Below are 19,955 nucleotides of genomic sequence, written 5' to 3' on the forward strand. Positions count from 1 at the left end.
TCCTAACTACTGAGCCATCTCCTCCAGCCCCTGAATTCAGAAAGCCATGGTTTTGCTGTGTCTCAAAGATGAAGCACTGCACATTTTACAAATACTCTAGGAGGTTTTGAAATAAAGTTGACAGCCCAATAAATTTATGTATACCAAACATTGTACCATATCCCAGTAGCATCTGATTGATATTTTTATTGACTAGTATTAACCAAAATATTCATATTCCCAGAGAGCAAATAAATAAACCTCAGTTGTGAAAAAAATCTAATATCTTAAAAATGAAAATCATTTGGTCAAAATGCATGTCTCACATGACAATTCAGCACATGCAGATTTATGTAAATTAACTAAAATTCAGAGCACACTGCTATTGACTGTGGCAAAGATCTGAGTCAGTTACTGTTGTCAGTTTATTGCTCATTACACCAAGACTTTTATTTAAACGACCTGCTTGATTAAGGATGTCATAAAAAGCACACTCTGCAGACAATCTCACAGAATTTGCTTTTTCAAATTAACATAAATCAAAACTCACCTTCAAAAATGATTGGAACTTTTTGAAGATCTGTCCTTATTAAAAGAATATTTAATACAATTGCCATATAATGAAGTCTACTGTTACTACAATGTTTTATCTTTGTAGCATTTTATGAAGGGCATACTCTTAAATAATTGTTGTTGATGTCTTTCTGCTTCTCTTCTAGTAAGAAACTTGGGTCAAGACAAACTGCTGCATAAAATCAAAATAACATCTTTTGAGTCAATGTCTCCAATTTTTACACTGTAGACATAAAGTCAGATTGCCCTGGGTTCAAGACCAGCCTGCATCACTTATTACCTAGGACAACTTACTAAAATTCTTGAAGTTTTCATTTCCAAGCAGGTGGGGTAGAGTGGAGGCATTACTCTAAGGTCTCAATAAGGACTGAAGAGTTCATATTATGAGCACAGTACTTAAAATCTATTATAATACTCTTGTATGAAGAGCCAATCCTCTTTGGCAATGGTGGAAACTACTGTACAATCTTTACTCACTTATCCGCTTGCTCAACAAGGATTTACTGAATATACACGAAGTGAAGAAATAAGGAGATAAATGAATTCCACAGCCTGACCTCCCATCAGAAGTCAAAGTACTTAGAATACAAAAGGCATATGCATTGTTTTCCTTCATGAACTAGAAAGACAGCACTTTGATATTTAGTCATTTGTACTTTGTTTGTGTGGTCTCAACATTACATATTACTTGGTCATGATAAAATGCCCTAATAATTTCTAAGGTATCAATACAATTGATTTTAAATTAGAACATTATCTTAATGTCCTCTTGAGGTTTCTTGACTGTTATTTCCTCTTCCTGGAATAAAGATGTTGGCTCTGCACCAGAAATTTCATTAAATACATTTACTTTTTCTGGCAAGTTCAGGGGCAAGAACATGATGTTTTGATGCCAAAGATATGGGCCTGATTCTTATACAGGTGACTTAGTTTTCCTCACTTGACAGTCACCCTGTATGTGGTCCAAGTTGTGGGCCACATGAGGAAGCAATGGTGCAGGGTGTGTGTTTGTGTACAAATACTTCACCTTGATTATCAAAATTTTAACAGCAACTGTAATAAATATTTGCCAAGCACATACAACTTTGTATTGCACACAAATGTTTAATTGTCCAGTCCATCCTGTACCCTTCAATTCAATGGTCTTCAGATTTGCAAAGTTTAACATTTTCATTTGCTTTTGTTCTCTTCAAGAATTCCCTGCTCCCATCAACAAGATAGTTAAAATATTTGTATGTGTATTCTGCACTAATTAGTTATACATATTGGCAATTTTCTTTTGGACAAATAAAAATATGTAAGATATAGCCTACACTACTCTTTTACTTACTGCCATATTACTAATGCAACTAATACTAACTCTTACCTAATGGGGTATATAAATCTGACTGTCCTAAAAACCAAAGTGGCAAGATTTCTGAAATTTCTGGTATGGTAAATTGCTTAACCATCTTGTGCTATATTCTGGTTTTGTTGTTGTTGTTGTTGTCTGTGTGTGTCAAAATATCAGTATAATTACAACAGCTGTTTGAAAGAATTAAAGCAGGGTAATAACCTAGAACTAAGCTTTGGCAAGCCATATCTTAATGTATTAGGATCTTTACCTTGGTCTTTTCGTGTTGTTATTTCTCTAGTAAACTATGTTAATCTATTTGGAAGGCTAAACATAAATTTTTTAAAGTGTTAGTGCTAAAGAACCTCATATATATTCTTCTGTGTTATTCATGCAAAGGTCCTTTACAGTATCTGATAGCATTTCTGCAGGAACATAGAAGGAATAACAATCAACCAATTTAAAGATAAGCTCCTAGTAGTTTTAAGGTTGTTAGTCTGAACCTCTGGTCTTCATTTTGGGACAGAATAGCTAGTTTTTAATAATTACTAATTAGATTTTTCAACAAAAAGTGATTTGTTTCTCAGAATAGAATTTGCCAATAGAAATGCAATATAGCCACACATGTATTTATTTTTCTAGTAGCCACAGTATTAAACACAAAAGAAACCATAAAATTAATCTTAGTCACATATATAACTCCAGACATAAAAAAATACCATATCAATACACAAGCAATATAAACATATGAGATATTTTACAATCTCTCCCAGCTAGTACTACACTTTCAAAGGGAGGTTTGCAGTTTATACTTATAGTTCATCTTGAACAGGCCATATTTCTGTTGCTTGAAAGGTGTGTGTGTGGCTTATGGCTACCATATTAGGCAACACATCCAAAAGTTTCCAAAACAGAAGAGAAACAAACACCCATTGACACTGTAAGTCCCCAGCACTATGATAGGACAGGTAGAACAGTCCTTGTTTACTTTCCCTAATTTCATCTAGAAGTTTCTTTCTTAGAGCAGACATCCAAGTCTTTTCATTTGAGAGTTTGATGCAAGTTCTGCCAAGAACTTTCTTTTCAGGCCTGTGTGGCTAAACATTTTTTCAGTTTTTCTGTATCAGCCAACTGTCATATTCTGAAAGTTCTCCACCTGTGAAGCCAGGCTAGGTTCCCCTGTGAGTCCCATCTCAGCCCCTCATCTCTCCTGGTATCTGCACCATTGCCTCAATTACAGCTGTTGAACAAAGGAACACAGACTATGCTCTCAGGCACATGTGATTTTCATTATCTAGATACTGGAAATTATGCATACGTAGCAAGCATATACTGTTTGATAGTAGTCTTTTGAATCCTTGACATTCAATATAATCACTTCTGTGTTCTCAATAGTTGTGTGTCTGTGAAGCGGGGTGGGTGGGAGTTTGTATAGGTACACCAATGGAAGGCTTTTAAAAGTGGTGATTCTGAAAGTGAGAGGGTGACGATTTCCTGAACTACGCTGAAAAGGCATTAAAAGAAAACAGTGGAAAACATAAAACTGAAATAGAGGTAAGTGGTGTTGGGTAGAGGTGAATCCAAACTGATACCTTTCTCTGTTGCAAATCCACCAATCTAGGGTGCAGGTCTTCCTTCAGGGTCTGTGCCAGCCTTGCCTCTGACTGCATATATGGTGAGTGCTGTTGAAGAAACATACCAAGGCCACCAATTTCCTTCATTATTCTAAAAGGGATACATTTCTTATAGAAGAGGGGCCATTTTCAGTTAGCTTCATCCCTGTTGCTCATCATGTGGTCAGTAGCTGTCTATAGCTAGGGAGAAGTACTTTTTAAAAAATTATTATTATTATTATTATTATTATTATTTTACTTAAGACTGACTAGTGAAAAGGCTAGATCTCAAGGAATCATGTCTGAGAGACCCACCACAGGAAGAATACAGCCACCAGTTGTTTTTCTGTGATGGTCATTTAGAAAATAACAATTCCTAGGGATTTCTGCCTAATGGTTATACCTCAAAGGAAAAAAAATCATATTTCCCCCATTGGGCAGTTAAGTCATCACATACAAATGGGAAAAAAAAAAAGGCTAACTATAAGACAGAAAGATGTAGTACTTATGAGAAAAAGCTTCCTAGTGGTTGATTTTTTTTAAAATATTACTGGTTACCTACTGTTTTATGTCAAATTTTAGTATGTAAAACAATATAATGCATTAATAGTAACTGTGATTGATGGTGATTCAAATATAGAGGGATAAAAACATAGGCGATAAAAACACTTAGATGTATGTGCAAATGTCTCAAGAGAAATGACTTTAAGCAATAGTTTTCAATGACAGCTAGATTTGCAAACATTTGACAGGGTATAAAACTCTGGAAGAAAGGTTGAGTCATCAAGCCTGCATCAAGATTACTCTGGTTACCATATACCCACAAACAACAAAAATAAGACTCAGCTGATTGTATTTATATGTCTGTGCATACACATACATCCATGTACACATATTTAAAAACAACAAACATGGAAGAAGAGGCTTATAAATTTGAGAGTTGGGGTGTGGGTGCATGGAAAGAGTTGGAGGGGCTTGGGAGGAGGGAGGAAGGGGAAGAGAGAAAATGACGTAATTATATATATTAATTAAAAAAAAAAGATTACTCTGGTTAAACCAAGAAAGAGCTTGGTACTAACAAGTGATGAAGGTCAAGTCAAAATTGCAGCTTACTATCTCACCCTCTTCCCAAACAATAAGTAGGGCTGTTACAATCTGATGTCAAATCTTAGCATCCCATTCTACTTACCATAGTAGACAAGTGTGAATACTCTCCCTCTTCCCCATTTCTCTTTCTCTTTCTCTTTCTCTCTCTCTCTCTCTCTCTCTCTCCTCTCTCTCTCTCTCTCTCTCTCTCTCTCTCTCTCTCTCTCTCTCTCTCTCACACACACACACACACACACACACACACACACACACACACTCCCACCCCTCTTCTCCATCCAGACCTACCAGCAACCCTTCTGTCAATACTTAGTCTTGCTGTTGGCACCATGGGCTAAAGAGGCTGTTGACCTTTATTCTAACATGTCCTTTCTGGGTTAATTACTTTTGTATATTTGGTGTACCCTATGACATTTAATCACTACAGTGCTACTCAGTAAACAGAACTGAATGGAACTAACTGCAATTCAGCATTGAGCTAATTGGTGCAGTAATAGCAACATGCTGAGAATGGACTAGGAGAAAATACTCTTGCAATATGGAGAAATGAAATGAATACTATTTGATCAATCACCATTTTACTAAGAAGAAAGAACTCTAGCCCAGGGGTACACTTTTGCTATTAAAGACTAAAATGGCTCAACAGACTTCACTTTGTAGTGCAAGAACAATGCTGTGTTTGCTAAGCAAATGAATGAATATAAGAAATTTGCAACCCAGGTATGGTTTCTGTGCTCTAGTCTCTCTTTTCATATATGCACATATCTGTATAAACATCCCATCACAAGGCAGCCCTCCAGTAATAAGGCCAACGGCCTTTGATCTGGCAGGTAGCTTGTAGTACCTGAGGAGCAGTGGTGTTTCGGATGATTCCAATCTAGGGCTTTCAAGAATGTCTCCAAGAACAAAGGATTAATCAAATGGCACATCACAGATATTTGGGTCACTAATGAAAGTTTTCCAAACAAGTACTCACTAACTTCTGTCCACTGGGAATAGACAGTGGGATGGAGAGGACATTAGCTGCTAGAGTATAGGGACAAAGGGAATCGGTGTAGAACTTTAGTCCTAGCTAGTAATGCGAAATCATTTGATCAATCAGGCTTGTGTTAAGATGTCAGCTATACCCTGAACTGAATGTTGGCAATATGCTAGATACTTGTGAAGGCGAACAAAGCATCAGCTTTCCATGGCATAGAATCTCAAAGAAGAAGTACATAATATAGTAAGCATGCGCTCTGGTATTTAAACTCTGGTTTCAGTTTTAGGTTTAATATATTTGTCAGCTATGTAATTCTGGGTTAGGCAACACTTCCAGGCTTCTACTTTCAAAGCTGCTCAACAGAGATAAGGGTTTATGCCCTACAATGATTGCGAGCTACAGTCTGAATGTCTATGTTCCAATATACGTCGTAATGGCACCTAAAGCCCAATGTGTTTATATTTGGAAATAGGGCCTGTGAAAGGGGATTAGGTTAAGTGTGGAGCCTTATGAGTTGAATGAGTGAGCTTATAAGACAGCTAGAGCAAGCATCTGTTCTTCCCACTAATATGAAGAACACAGCCAGATGCTGCTTATGTCTCAGAAATGGGCCCTTAGTAAAGACTCTTAATGGGAGGTACCCTGTCCAAGACTTCTTAGCCTTCGGAACTTCAAGAGGTATAGTTCTATTGTTGAAACTATCTGGTTTATGGCATGAACTAAGGAGGCCAATGAAAATTACTTGTGATAACTACATGAAAGGGAAGGTATGCTGCCCTTCCTTCTCTGCTTACTTCTGGAACTTGCCCAAAAAGGCACAGGCCAAGCTCTGGTCAAGAACCCACTCAAGGCATCTGGAAGCTGAGAGACCTGCTGTGAAGTATGGAAAGAAGGTAAAGCTAACTGAGAAAGAGCCTCTTTACTTCTCCAGACGTAAACAGAAGCATGCTCTCAACTCTGCCTCTAGCTGCACACTTAGCTTAGTGCTTCCTTCAGAAGCTCTGCCTTCTCCCTAGTCTGTATAATTCAGGTTAAATGTTCCTCTAGAACAACCCTGACTGATGGTGACAGCAATGTGCCATACACCTGCACCTCCAGCTTCACTCAACCTGACAAGTGACTCCAACAAGAAACCAGGTACAATGGTAGGTGAAAGGCAGCTGCACCACCTTGCTAATTCTGTAGCAAAGCCTATGTTTTGCTACCGAGCCCTGCTCAGTGCCTGGCACTCTACTGGGTCTAAAGACACTAAGAATAAAGGAAGGAGAACAGGCAAGGGACCTTAAATAGGGGACATAATCTAAGTTATCAATAAAATAGATTAAAATAAGTGCTAACACTCTGTGCTACAAAAGGAGATAAAGCAGAACTAGAACATATGGAGGGCAGAGTGGGGAATGCCTCAGGACAGTATGGAAAGTAGGGTGGTGAAAACTGTGCAAGCCCACTAGGCCATAGTAAAGCCCGTGTTTTATTCTACATGTCACTGACAGGCAGTGAAGGAACTCATGTTTTAAAAATGAGCCCAAGGTCCTGGAAAAGGTCTAAATTCTCAATCATTCCCATCTGCCCCCTTCTCAGATAAACTAGAGTAAGAATTCTGAAAGTCCCACGGACAGAAAATATCTTTTTACATCCATCCTTTGCAACTAAAAACAATTAAAAATGTACAGTATAAATTTTGTATGCATGCTAATTCATGTTAGATTAAAACAGCAAAATTCTGAATGACATTATGAAAGGTGGTCTTGGTGGTCTGAAGCAGGAACCAGTCAGAAACTACCACAGTTATCCAGAGCTGGATTATAGAACAATTATGATGAGAAGAAGATGGATCAGAGAAAGATGTCAGAGTTGTAGCTAAATGGATCCCTTCAGAGAAGTATGCATATGTTCATAAAGCTGAAATCAGGTTAGTCAGTAAAGCCAACTTCATGCATCTTACATCAGATATAGTTTCTTAATTCAGAAAAGGAAAGGAGTCTTAGGTATCCCACGAGAATACTCCTAATCCCACAGGGCTTACAGGACTATGTAAGGCATGTGACAAACAGCATCCTTATATTTATAAGAGAAGTATGAAAAAACCAGCCAAATGGCTTACAACTACACTGACAAAATCTAGTGGCTCTCAGCCATTGCTGCACATAAGGAGAGAGAGAAAATGGGAGGGGAGGAGGGCAAGGGGGAGGGAGGACACAAGGAAGAGCAGGGAAGAGGGAGAGGAACACCCTGGCCCTATCCCAGAGCAATTATATTTATAAAGCTCCTGAGTGATTCCACAGTTGACAACCTCTGACCTAAGGCAGTCAGCTAATGGCAAGCCACTGCTGATTGCTATCAATTAGAATGCCTAATCAACTGGAACTGTATACCCACTGGCACCAGATCACCTTAGGGACCTCTGCAAGAACACAATTAGCTCAGGGAGATCCTAGACTTTCTCACCCTGCAGCCAATCATGCAATAATGAACAACAGATAAGAAATTGCAAATTCCAAAATCATAGTTCAGAGCTGTGAGGGAGAAAAACTTCAACCTCAACCCTGTCCTGAGATAAAGCGCAGCACTCTTAACCCACTTTTGAACGCCCGAATGTAACATTCCCATGTATGACTCTACAATGCTGACAAAGAGATATATTTTGAATGTGATAATTAAAACAATAATCTCAATGAAGTGGGCATTATGAGATAATTGGCCATCCTCAGGATTTAAGCAAACTGTGGTATAAGCCAAGGACACTTATCATCAAGGTCAATTACAATAATTGCTTATCTGAATTACATTATTGCTATTGTAAAACCTTATGAAAAAAGAAAGAAAGAACACATACTGGAGTGGAATGACCTAGGAGGAGGAGGAGGTCCTGTTGCTCATCTACTCATCATTTAGGAATTGTGACAATTTTGCCAAGCACTCACTCACATTCAATACATGTAAATACAGGATTCCTTAGCTGAAAGGCTGAAACACATGGTAACACAGGAAAATGAAGTGGCTCTAACTTGACAACACTGGAAAGTTCAGGAGAACAGAAGTCCACAATGATCCAGAGATGGGCTGTATATGTCCCTTTTCTTTGGTGCCCAGTATGTTGAAAGGTGGTAGGACCATCAAGAGATGAAGCTTAGTGCAAGATAATTAGGTGACAGAGAGAGGGCTATCCTCAAAAGGGATTATTATAGTTCATGTAGCCCCTGAATCCCTCTAGTTTTCCACCCTACCACATGTATGTTCATGCCATTATCATGTGATGCAAAGGCTCTCACTAGAGGCCAACAAATGGACCCATCCCAATTAAGATGTTCACCCTCTAAAACTGTGAGACAATAAAATCTTTTTCTTTTTAATTATACCTATCCTTGGGTATTTTGTGACAACACAGAAAACAATGTAATACAACCCATTATTATGTCTCAGTCTCTAAAACTGTGAGCCAATGAATCTTTTTCTTTCTTTTTTTTGTTTGTTTTTTTCTTTTATTTATTTTATTTTACAATACTATTCAGTTCTACATAACAGCCACCGATTCCCTTGTTCTCCCCCTTCCTGCCTCCCTCCCCTTCCCCCCAGCCCACCCCCCATTCCCACCTCCTCCAGATCAAGGCCACCCCTGAGGACTGAGATCGACCTGATAGACTCAGTCCAGGCAGGTCCGGTCCCCTCCTCCCAGATTGAGCCAACCGTCCCTGTATAAGTCCCAGGTTTCAAACAGCTATCTCATACAGTGAGCACAGGACCCGGTACCACTGCCTAGATGCCTCCCAAACAGATCAAGCCAATCAACTGTCTCACCTATTCAGAGGGCCTGATCCAGTTGGGGGCCCCTCAGCCTTTGGTTCATAGTTCATGTGTTTCCATTCGTTTGGCTATTTGTCCCTGTGCTTTATCCAACCTTGGTTTCAACAATTCTCGCTCATATAAACCCTCCTCTTTCTCGCTAATTAGACTCCCAGCGCTCCACCCGGGGCCTAGCCGTGGATGTCTGCATCCAGATTCCTCACATCACCAGTGAGGCTACCTGTAAAACAGGACCCCAAGAAAGACGCGGGGACCACCCAATGACAGAGAAATGGATGAGATCTACATGAACAGCCTGGACATGAGTGGGAGCAATGAACGGCAAGCGTCGAGGGAAAGAGAGCAGGAGATCCCACCTGGATCAAGAACAGAGAGGGAGAACAAGGAATAGGAGACCATGGTAAATGAAGACCACATGAGAAAAGGAAGAAACAAAGTGTTAAAGAGGCCCACAGAAATTCACAAAGATACCCCAACAAAAGACTGCTGGCAATGGTCGAGAGACAGCCGGGACTGACCTACTCTGGTGATGGGATGGCCAAACACCCTAATAGTTGTGCCAGAAACCCCATCCAAGTACTGAGGAATCTTTTTCTTTTAAAAATACCTAGCCTCAGCTAGGTGGCGGTGGCACATGCCTTTAATCCCAGCACCCGGGAGGGACAGCCAGGTGGATCTCTGTGAGTTTGAGGCCAGCCTGGTCTACAGAAGGAGATACAGGACAGGCACCAAAACTACACGGAGAAACCCTGTCTTGAAAAATCAAAACCTAGCCTCAGATACTCTGTGACAACAGAAATCAAGGTAATACAACCCATTATTATATGTTACACTTCCTTCCCATTAATACTCAAATGGAGAATTCATGACTGCCTTGTGTCGTAATTTAGGCTCTCAATGAGACTAGATTATAGCTTGCAGGAGGATTAATTTTGTTCTCCACATGCCACTTTATCTTGTCTAGATTAACATTTAGGCTCAAGTACCAATGTCAACCATAAAAGAATCTGGAAAAGCTCTGAAGGCCAGAGAAGGGAAATAGAATCTTGACCTTCCTTCAGCTAATTGAAATGTGTTTGGCAATCGAAGAGTCTAAGACTTTAAAGTTGTGATTAAACATCAAGACTTTGATGTTTTATATGGTCTTCTTTCCCACTACACTAATGAAGTTAATTAGTGGGGAAGAATGTCATATAAAAACATCAAAGTTTTGTGTTCACTGTCGACATCAATCCAACTAAACAGTAATAAAGAAATAATTCTGTAAAAAGCATTACCTTAGAAGAGCTAACTACTTCTGCTTCCAAGCTCAAACTGTACTATAGGGATATTTTTTCAAAATAATCCAAAGATGCTATCAACATTACAGTTCAACAGTTCTGAAGAAAAGCACATCACTTAATGTAGTGTATTTAAGTGGCCCAAAATGTCACATTGAACAAAAGGACTGAGATACTCCACTGTAGTTACATGGATGGCAGTAAGTAACCACTGCTATGGGATAAAAGAACATGGGAAACACAAAGCAAACAGTCACAAGAAGGATGCACTAGAAGGTAGAGTCTAATTATGTATTACTGGACTGGAGAGATGGATTGGCAGTTAAGAACACTGGCTGCTCTTCCAGAGGAAGGTTCAATTCCCAGTACCCACATGGCAGCTCATATCTGTCTGTAAATCCAGTTCTAGAGGATCTGGCTCCCTCACACAGGCAGGGGAGAAATCAATGCACATGAAATAAAAATAAATCTTAAAAAAATAAATAATTATGTATTACTTTAAGTAGTGAGTTTAGTTTCAGCCCCCAAACAAAAAAGTCAATACCAGGAGGGGAGAAAAATCAGACAAGTTATAAAACAAGAATTGCAATCAAGAGGTCTTCTCAAACACCAAATTCACACCATTCTTGACCTTTATTTTGACATACGGTGTAAAGAGATGGGGATATTAGAATATAAAGACAGCTAGGTAGGCCTTCTCAACAGGAATAAAGCTCATAGTTCCAATGTGCTCCACGATATGGGTCAGGATAAGTCACATCTTTATCTAGGAAGGCCCAGAGAAGCCATCTAGTTTCTTGTTACTCAGAGAGTGTGGTCCAGGCCTGCATCTCAGCCATTTGGGAGGCTGAAGCAAAAAGATAAGGAAGACAGCACGTTTAAGGCCAGCTTGAGCAGCTTACTGAGACTACCTTCCCCGCCTCCCCAATACACAGTAAAACAAGGGGATCATGCAGTTCAGTGGTAGTGCACTTGCCTAGCATTTATAAGGGAAAGGGAGGAAAAGGAGGTGGTGGTGGTATAGACTTTTAGCTTTTTTCTATCAAACCGACTAAATTGACATCTGTGTTGTAGCCAAAAGATTTGGTTATTATTATTATTATTATTATTATTATTAATTGAAAATGTGAGAAGGATTTGTGAACCTTCTCATTTTAGATAGAAAGAAACCCGAGTTCCAGAAGTAGTGCAAGTCATGTATGACCACAAATGGCTGATAACAGAAGACAATTCTTTAATTTTAAGGGTTTGGTTACATTATAAAAGTCAAAGGTAAAGATACCTAGCTACTATGTTAGAAATTCAACAAATACTTAGCAGCAGGGTATCAAGAAAAAAGGACAAAGATGAGATGTGTGTGTGTGTGTGTGTGTGTGTGTGTGTGTGTGTGTGTGTAGGGGGTGCTCAGGGGGCTTGCTGACAGATCTAGATTCAAATCTGGCTTAAGCACAACATTTTTTTAAAGAAATGTTTTAATTAGCATATACCAATTACACATAGATAAGTTTTACTGTGGCATTCTCATATGTGTACACAAATGTTGATCATATTTATACCCCTTATCCCCTGTTCTGACCCATTTTCTGCTAATCCCTTTCTTCTTCTCAACTGCACCCCCCCAACATTCATGTCCTTTTTCCAGGTTTTGTTTTATGACCCAATCAGTTTTATCAGTATGATATACAGAAGCATGGGTAAAGGTCTGTTTACAGGACTATCTTAAGCCAATAACTTTCTTTTGTTTTGTTTGTGTTTTCTGAGACATGCAACTCACTCTCTAGCCCAGGCTGGCCTTGAACTCATGTAGATACATCTGCTTCTGCCTCCCATGAGTGCTAGGACTAAAACTGTGTGCCACTACACTCAGCAGCTAAAAATTCTTAACATGAAACAAAAACTTGTGCTCTGTGTAAGTATGAAAGATGCAAAGGATATGAAAATGCTATAACAAAAGAGAGGGGAACAGAGAGGAAAAAAGAATGGGATTAAAGCTCTGAGAATTTACTCTTGGATTTTTTTTTTTTTAAAGTGTGAGGACGGAAGGAAGGGAGAAACACTGCCATTCAGAGGGCCAACCACAGATGGCTACACAGGATGCAGACTACCCAACTCAATAAGTACCATAGGCATTGACAACTCTCCATGGCAAGAGTAATGCAGTTCATGGATGCACAAAGAGCACAGGCAAGCTCACTGCAGTGAGCTTCATACTACAGTACGAACCAGCAGATTCAGGGGGAAATCAAAAATGTAGTCTACACAAGCAAACTGAGGTGATGTTGAATTGTTCACTAAATGATTCATGCTTCTCATGAAATGTGAACTGCATGAGGGCCAATATTTCTTTACCTTTTTATCACTATATATATACATATATATTATATATCATATATACTTTTATATATATGATAAGTACAGGGCCTGCACCTGGCTCAGCACTAAGTGACAAAACTTTAAAAGCTTTCAACATGTATCAATTGTGGTTTATTACTTTAAATTCTCATTCTAAATTAGCACCATATAGCAATTACTACATTAATGAAACAAAACTGACAGATAAACCTCCCTCTTCCAATGTGACCTTCATGTTAACTTAATCACACCTACTAAGATCCTATATGTCCAAGTAAAGTCACTCATAGACATCAGGGACAAGAATTGGATGCTATCTTTTAGAGGGATGCAATTTAACCCATAGCAGGAGCCAACATTACATGCGTAATAAGCTCAAGGTTTTGTCAGTCATTAAGCACATGTTCTTGACAACAAAGAAATACAACTGGAAAAAAATGTTCTCATTTATATATGTACCTCTCATAAGGGTGATATATATCACATCTCAGCAACTACCTTCTAGACTGTCTAGTCTCCAACACACGCATGCAAGCATGCTTCAGTGTTTTGGTAGAGGATAGGTCAAGATTTATGTAGAAGTCCTATCCGTTCCTCTCATTCCTCTCTGCAATCCTGTTGCATGTCTTTCTACTTTGGAGGAACTGACAGAATTCAACTTGTATTAGTTCCTCAAAAAATAAAATTTATATTGAAAAGACTATCCAAAATATTCTAACTCTTGGGTGAAAAAAGATAGCAGACAGGATAGAACAGACCCACCACAACAATTCATCAATTTAAACAAATAAACAACCTAACAAAGGCACACTTCCTTGAGAAACGAGCTAATAGGTTGAGGATGAAGCATGCCTATGTTAGCATTTCTTTAAAAAAAAAAAAGTTTTAAGATGGATTAATGACATACCTAAATGGTATGCTTGGTATTTAAGTTCTTAATTACAGTCAATTTCTGAACTCAATAAGGTCCCAATCATAAGATTACCTTTGATTGGACAAAATTTTTAGGTAGTAAGCAAACAAAACATTTTTTAAATCAAATAAGGTAGTTCAAAAACATGCTCTCTTACATCCCAATTTTCTGGCAAGCAGTTAAGTATGATAACTGACATTCAGACATATGACCTTCTGTTCAATTTAAATGAGTTATCTTTAGATATTCTGTGATGACTATTCTTATGATTTAAGTACTGCATAATAAAATCCATCTTTCATTTTGCTTTGGTTCAGGAAAGGCTTTAAAAAATTCCTCTCCAACAGTATTCTGGCAAACACTCTTAAATTATGTAATTCACCAGGTTCAACTGTGCTGCTACAATCACTTTCAAAGAAGATAGTTATAATACATTATGATTACAGCTATACAATCCACGCTGAATGCTCCTTGGCTGAATTCCTAACATTTTAATGCTGAAATTGATCTGTTTTAAAAAACATCATGTGAAGGGTTTTTAAATACAGGCTCAAGCTCTTTATTTTAAATGCCTTAGAAATGAGCTCATATAAACGGGATGGGGTGTTCACCCCCCCCCCCATAAACCCTGTTCTCTAATCTAGCATTAAGCACATTTTAAAGAACAACAGGCATGTTTCCAAACAAACTACTGTGGTATACAAATTACTCAGCATGAATGAGCAAAACAGTGCTTCTTGTATGAGTTTAAAATCCAGAAGGCTGACATTTCATAAAAGTTGTCTTGGAAACAATATTCTTTGTGTTATCTCAAACATGAGAGGTGCATATTTGCGTTCAACCTACTTATGTGAAACAGTCAAATAATGGTGACATTGTTAATGTTCCAGTATAATGATGAGAAATGGGAATATATGGGCACTGCAATAATACAAGGCATTCACACAGATATAGGACCACCATGATTCACACACATTGGGCTCCAAGCTGGTTCCCACTGAGGCAGATATTTCTCTGCCTCCAAGACCACTGTGGCAGATGGGCTATCATGGCATCCGTGAATTCTGACATTTCTCTAAAGTCCACAGCTGGCAGTGGCTTGCCACACTGATGCTAGCTTTCGCCTTACTACTTGCTTTGGCCAATGGTCCAACAGCAAACCTAAGGCCAACAGAGGCTCTTTCAGACTACTGACAAAAGAATAAGCTTTATCTGGCTGGCTGCTGGGAGTGAGGGAGTAACAAATTATACCTCACGGACACTCATTTTTTGAGCTGAAGACATTCTAGACCACCCAGAGCTGACTGGAGGTATTATATGAGCAAAGTCAATGTAGCTTAGCCTAACCTGGATACCATCTTTCACTCACACTCTCAGCTAACATGAACACTTCTGAGATTTTCACAGTACTAAGTTTTAGAAAGAATCATTACACAATTCAAACTGACATAGGCATTTAATCAAGTGCATGTATTACAGGAATGTATGTCCTTTTTTTCTTTGTCAAACATCCGTATTAGGAACAGACAAAAACATTAAACTATCAGAAACTCATTACTGTTTTGCCAACACCTTTTCTCCATATTATCACCATACATGGCTTGCACAAAACCTATTCGAATATTATTATTACTATTAATATTTTAGTGGTTAAGCAAGCAAAACTAGTGAGATTACGAGGCTGATTAAGATGATAAAAGCTAACACGGATGAAGTGAGTTTTAGAACACGGTGTTTCTGATTCTGGATACCAAATGATTTTCACTAATACCTGGACAAAAAATATGGTACCATGACAAAGTAAGTGAGGTTATCTATAGTTTTATCTTATTCATTGGCTAAAAGACAAGTTGTTGTTTTTTTTTTAAGCTATATACTGGTATAACTGATATAATTAGAAAAAAACTGCCTTCTAAATTATACTGGTATTCTAGAATTAAATAATGTAGACACATATCTCTATTGTGTAAAAAATACCATTCCCTTAAAGAGTAAAGAATTGCCTGATATTTTAAAAATTATTCTTGGTATTCAAAAGATGTATAATTTTGTGATTTAAAGAACTCAGTAGGTAGAGGTACCAGAACAATGACAGCTGGAAGTTGTCAGGTCAAACATCATGGCAGCTCCATCATCAGCTCTCTCTATATCTGATAATAAAATAATTCAGTGTTTATGCTCAACTAATTCTGTAACTCATTTTCATTTAAGTGTCCCTTTGAGCACATTCTATATAAAGTTACCTTATTATATATAGGGTTTCATGAAAAAAGTAGGCCCCATAAGAAAGACGAACCAGTTAGAAGACTTGAAGAAATAAAGAGAACAAGCATGCAAAAAGAAAGAATTAACCTAGAAGACAGGATTACGGGTGGAGATAAATCAGTGATCTACATCACAAGCTGACAGTTCTTCTGTTAAGACCTGACAGTATTAATTTTAAGGCTTTGCAATCTGTATCATGCTTGATGCATTTTCTTTCCTGTACTTGTATAACGGCTTTAAGAGTGTAATACTCTTCCTTCATAGGCCACACAAAAAGCAGATTTGGTGTGAGACTGCTTCCTTGCCCCTTGTCTACATAAGTGAAAGAGAGTATCATACAATTTTTATAATTTTCTTAAAATATGGAGTCAATCACCATTGTGCTATCAAGTTCCCAGGACGTACTCAGCAGGACCTGGACAGGTAAGACTGTGGCTGTGGTGGGTATGGTGTCACCCAACTCTACCTTGACATAATGAATACTTTGAGATTTAAATGCAAGAGGAAGGTCATAAACTGCTGTTCAATAACCTCATTTATCTGACAAGCATTTGTTCATGGCTTAATTAAAGAGAGGATGGTAGACAGGAAACTCCTGGCAGTTTGGAGCAGCTGCCTGAACTTTCCTCCTTCTCCCCTATTTAGTAAAAGTGAAACAAGCACTGTAGCAGATCACTGTCACGGAAATACAGGGGTGTTAAAAGCTGAAACGGGCAGATTTTGTTTCTTTTCCTATTCAATGGCAGAATAACAGATAACAAATGGGCAAATCTTGACACTAGACTTGAAGAATACACACCAGGAAAGCCTTCAGGGTCAGATACACTTGAGAATTAGTATGTGGGGCACTTGAGAGGGCCAGTATAATAATTTATTGTATGTAGCAGGGTCTGAAATAACAATCTAGAATTGAAAGTTAATATTTCAAGTTAATTCAGGCCAGGCTCAACTTGCTACCAAGTGAATTTTTTTAAATCACTAAATACCTGTGTGTATATAGCTTTGAAAAATTAATATCCACTTACAATGGCCACTTTAATGTGGATATCAGATCTTTTATCTTCAAGAGAACACATGAAACTAAGTAAGGAAGGCTAGTATATTCTAAATATCTCAGTACACGAGTGTTATCATTCTAGGGAGGAAAGGACTGTGTCTGGTTGACTTTCACTTCTACTGTAGTGTGCAAAACTCTTTGCTCTATGATAAAAAGAGTATAATGTTCACTGACTTGACTAATGATTTCTTTTCACTATAGTGGATAAGTACATGAAATTATTCTAATTCCTCAATACATAATTCTCTCCAGGTTAAACTGTTAGTCTTTAGTTGTTATATACAAGCTTAGAAAGCACCCAGTTTACTATTTTGGTGTTAAATACTAAGTAAAAAATGGGAGATGGGTCTTATCCAAGGCCCTTACAGCCAGCAAGAGATAAAGTAACTTGAGTGTCTTACTCATGACTGCAATGGAATTTTCCTGGTAAGCACAGACATTTGGTGCATTTCATGTATTCCTGTTGAAGCCTGTGCAATTCTCTGGTCCTAATGCATCAGGTTCATCACAAAGTGAAGAGTCAGGAGACAAATGCCCTAAATATCAAAGAGATAGTTTATACATATAACTTGAAGGGCAACATCTGTGGACCTCATCACCCTTGGGGTTTTATATGTTTCTATACACATCTTTTCTGCCTTGCTTCATATATTTCATAATATATTCATACACTTAATTTCTGTAACCATCACAAGAAACTGTATAAAGACAACATAAACAGTTTCCTGCATCTGTTTATCAATTAAATCATTCACTGCTTGTTTCACTGGTCATGTGCTTATGTGATATGCATTTTCATACACAATCTAACATTCAAAAGAAAAAGATAAAATGTAGCAAGGGCACCTGTTGAGGTGTCAAGAGTTTGATGACTGTGAAACTCTTACATTCTACTTCTGATTCACAAGCAAAGCTCAGCAGCTATGGTCTGAAGACACGTATTATCATAGCGGTAATGATGGGTAAACCTACAAAATTCTCAAGACAGACAGCTGTAAGGATATCATATCTTGATAGTTTTAGATAGTACAGTCTCAAGTTTGTTTTCAGAAAAGAAAGTGATTAAAATTATCTTTGATTATATTAAAATATAGAAATGTCATCTAAAAAGTTTAATGAAGAAATAATTATACAATTATTGGCATAAAAATTATCAAACTGAAGACAAAGGAAAAGAGGTCCTAGAATGAAACAGATACCAACCACAGGCCTGGGGATTCACAGTCTCACTACTAATAATTCTTCTATTATTGATACATGTACAAAAAAACAGAACATCATGAAGATGCCATAAATTGAGTTCATGCCAAGGACTATATCTTTCAGCAAAATTAGCCAGAATACTAATTGGAATATGTGATGATATTTACTGAGAAGTTACTATGATGTTGGTACTCTGCAAGTTAGTTTCCATAAACATTGTCTCAATCTTGACAGAATCCAAGGAAATAGAAATATTATTATTATTATTATTAAAATAGAATTAGAATACTTTTAGTAATTTGCTATGTGCCTGCTTCTAGTTTATAAAAGACCTTGTATAGCCCCTTTCTACTCTGCGTACTGTTTTCTACTGTCTGTGGTCAATTCATGGTTATAATTTGTCATCCACATATGGATTTGGAGGAAGGCAAGATGCCATCTTCAAACACAGGAGGTAAACTGAAGTAGGGTTTGTATGTCTAAAGCAGATTTCATTCATTCCGAATGGCCACATGAACCTTTCATTCATTCCGAATGGCCACATGAACAAGAGTAATATTTATCTTAAGCCAAAACAACAGGGCTTTGAATGTTACACTATTGAATACAGAATAAAAAATGTGCAATCGACTTTATCACCTAGTACACCCCAGAGTCTAGGTTCACAAGAACCAACTCTTTGATTATAGATAAGAGCACTGACCCCAGAAAATGGTGAACAGGTGCAAGCTTAAACAATGGTGGCAGACACTCTCTATCCCAGTCTAGTGTTGTTCTCACTCTACCTCTGGTTGAGTTCTCTCGTTATGTATTTCATTTTAAAAAAATGCACTCTATGAGAGTATGAAACCAAAACAGTTTCAGTGGTAACAAAGGTGGTAATTTGTTTACTTTATTTTGGCCTGTGTCACAAAGCCCTTATTAGGTAGCAAAAATAGTGAAGCATCTCACTAGTTAAAGCTGCATCTAAAATGAGTATCAGTGGGAATTAACAGACCATCAAATATAGAAGTTACAAAAGGGCATAAAATAGCAATTCCTCTATTTCTGCTCAACTAGGGCATCCTAGCTTCAAGAGACTTGCACTATGACTGCTATACAGACAGATCAAAGTGGTTAGTGTAGGATCCTGTCATCTCTCATCTTACTTAGGATCCTATGTAACACAGCTGAAACTTTTGGTTAAAAGAGATGCAAAAAAAAAAAATCAATAATAAACATGGCACTAACAGTGCTTAATGAATGACTAAGGAATCTTAAAAGTGATTAAGGTCCCAGTTAAAAAAGACTGTTAATGTAAATGACTATATTCTTGTTTTTTGTTTTTTTTTTTTTAAAAGCTTAGGGCCTCACATACACTAGGCAGGCATTCTACTACTGAGTTGTGGCCCCAGCAATTTTTCATTTTATTTTGAAACAGATCTTGTTAAGTTGCCTAGGTGCTCTTGAACTCACTCTGTAATCCAGGTACAGCTTGAACTTGAAATTCTCTTTCTT

At 37.8% G+C, this 19,955-nt stretch overlaps 1 protein-coding gene across 14 annotated transcripts in view; it reads right to left on the reverse strand.

The window, feature by feature from the left end:
- Nucleotides 1-19,955, reverse strand: part of Tle4 (TLE family member 4, transcriptional corepressor) — a 141,044-nt gene that overhangs the window by 25,517 nt on the left and 95,572 nt on the right. For 6 of the 14 annotated variants that reach the window (XM_028874857.2, XM_028874856.2, XM_028874853.2 and 3 more), the window contains one exon: nt 3,478-3,567. The exons of the other annotated variants lie outside the window; for them this stretch is intronic. In XM_028874857.2, the coding sequence (XP_028730690.1) occupies nt 3,478-3,567 (90 nt within the window). The remainder of the gene's footprint in view (nt 1-3,477; nt 3,568-19,955) is intronic. 14 annotated transcript variants of the gene reach the window in all.

Source organism: Peromyscus leucopus, chromosome 1, assembly GCF_004664715.2.
Source record: "Peromyscus leucopus breed LL Stock chromosome 1, UCI_PerLeu_2.1, whole genome shotgun sequence".
Classification (NCBI taxonomy): Eukaryota; Metazoa; Chordata; class Mammalia; order Rodentia; family Cricetidae; genus Peromyscus; species Peromyscus leucopus.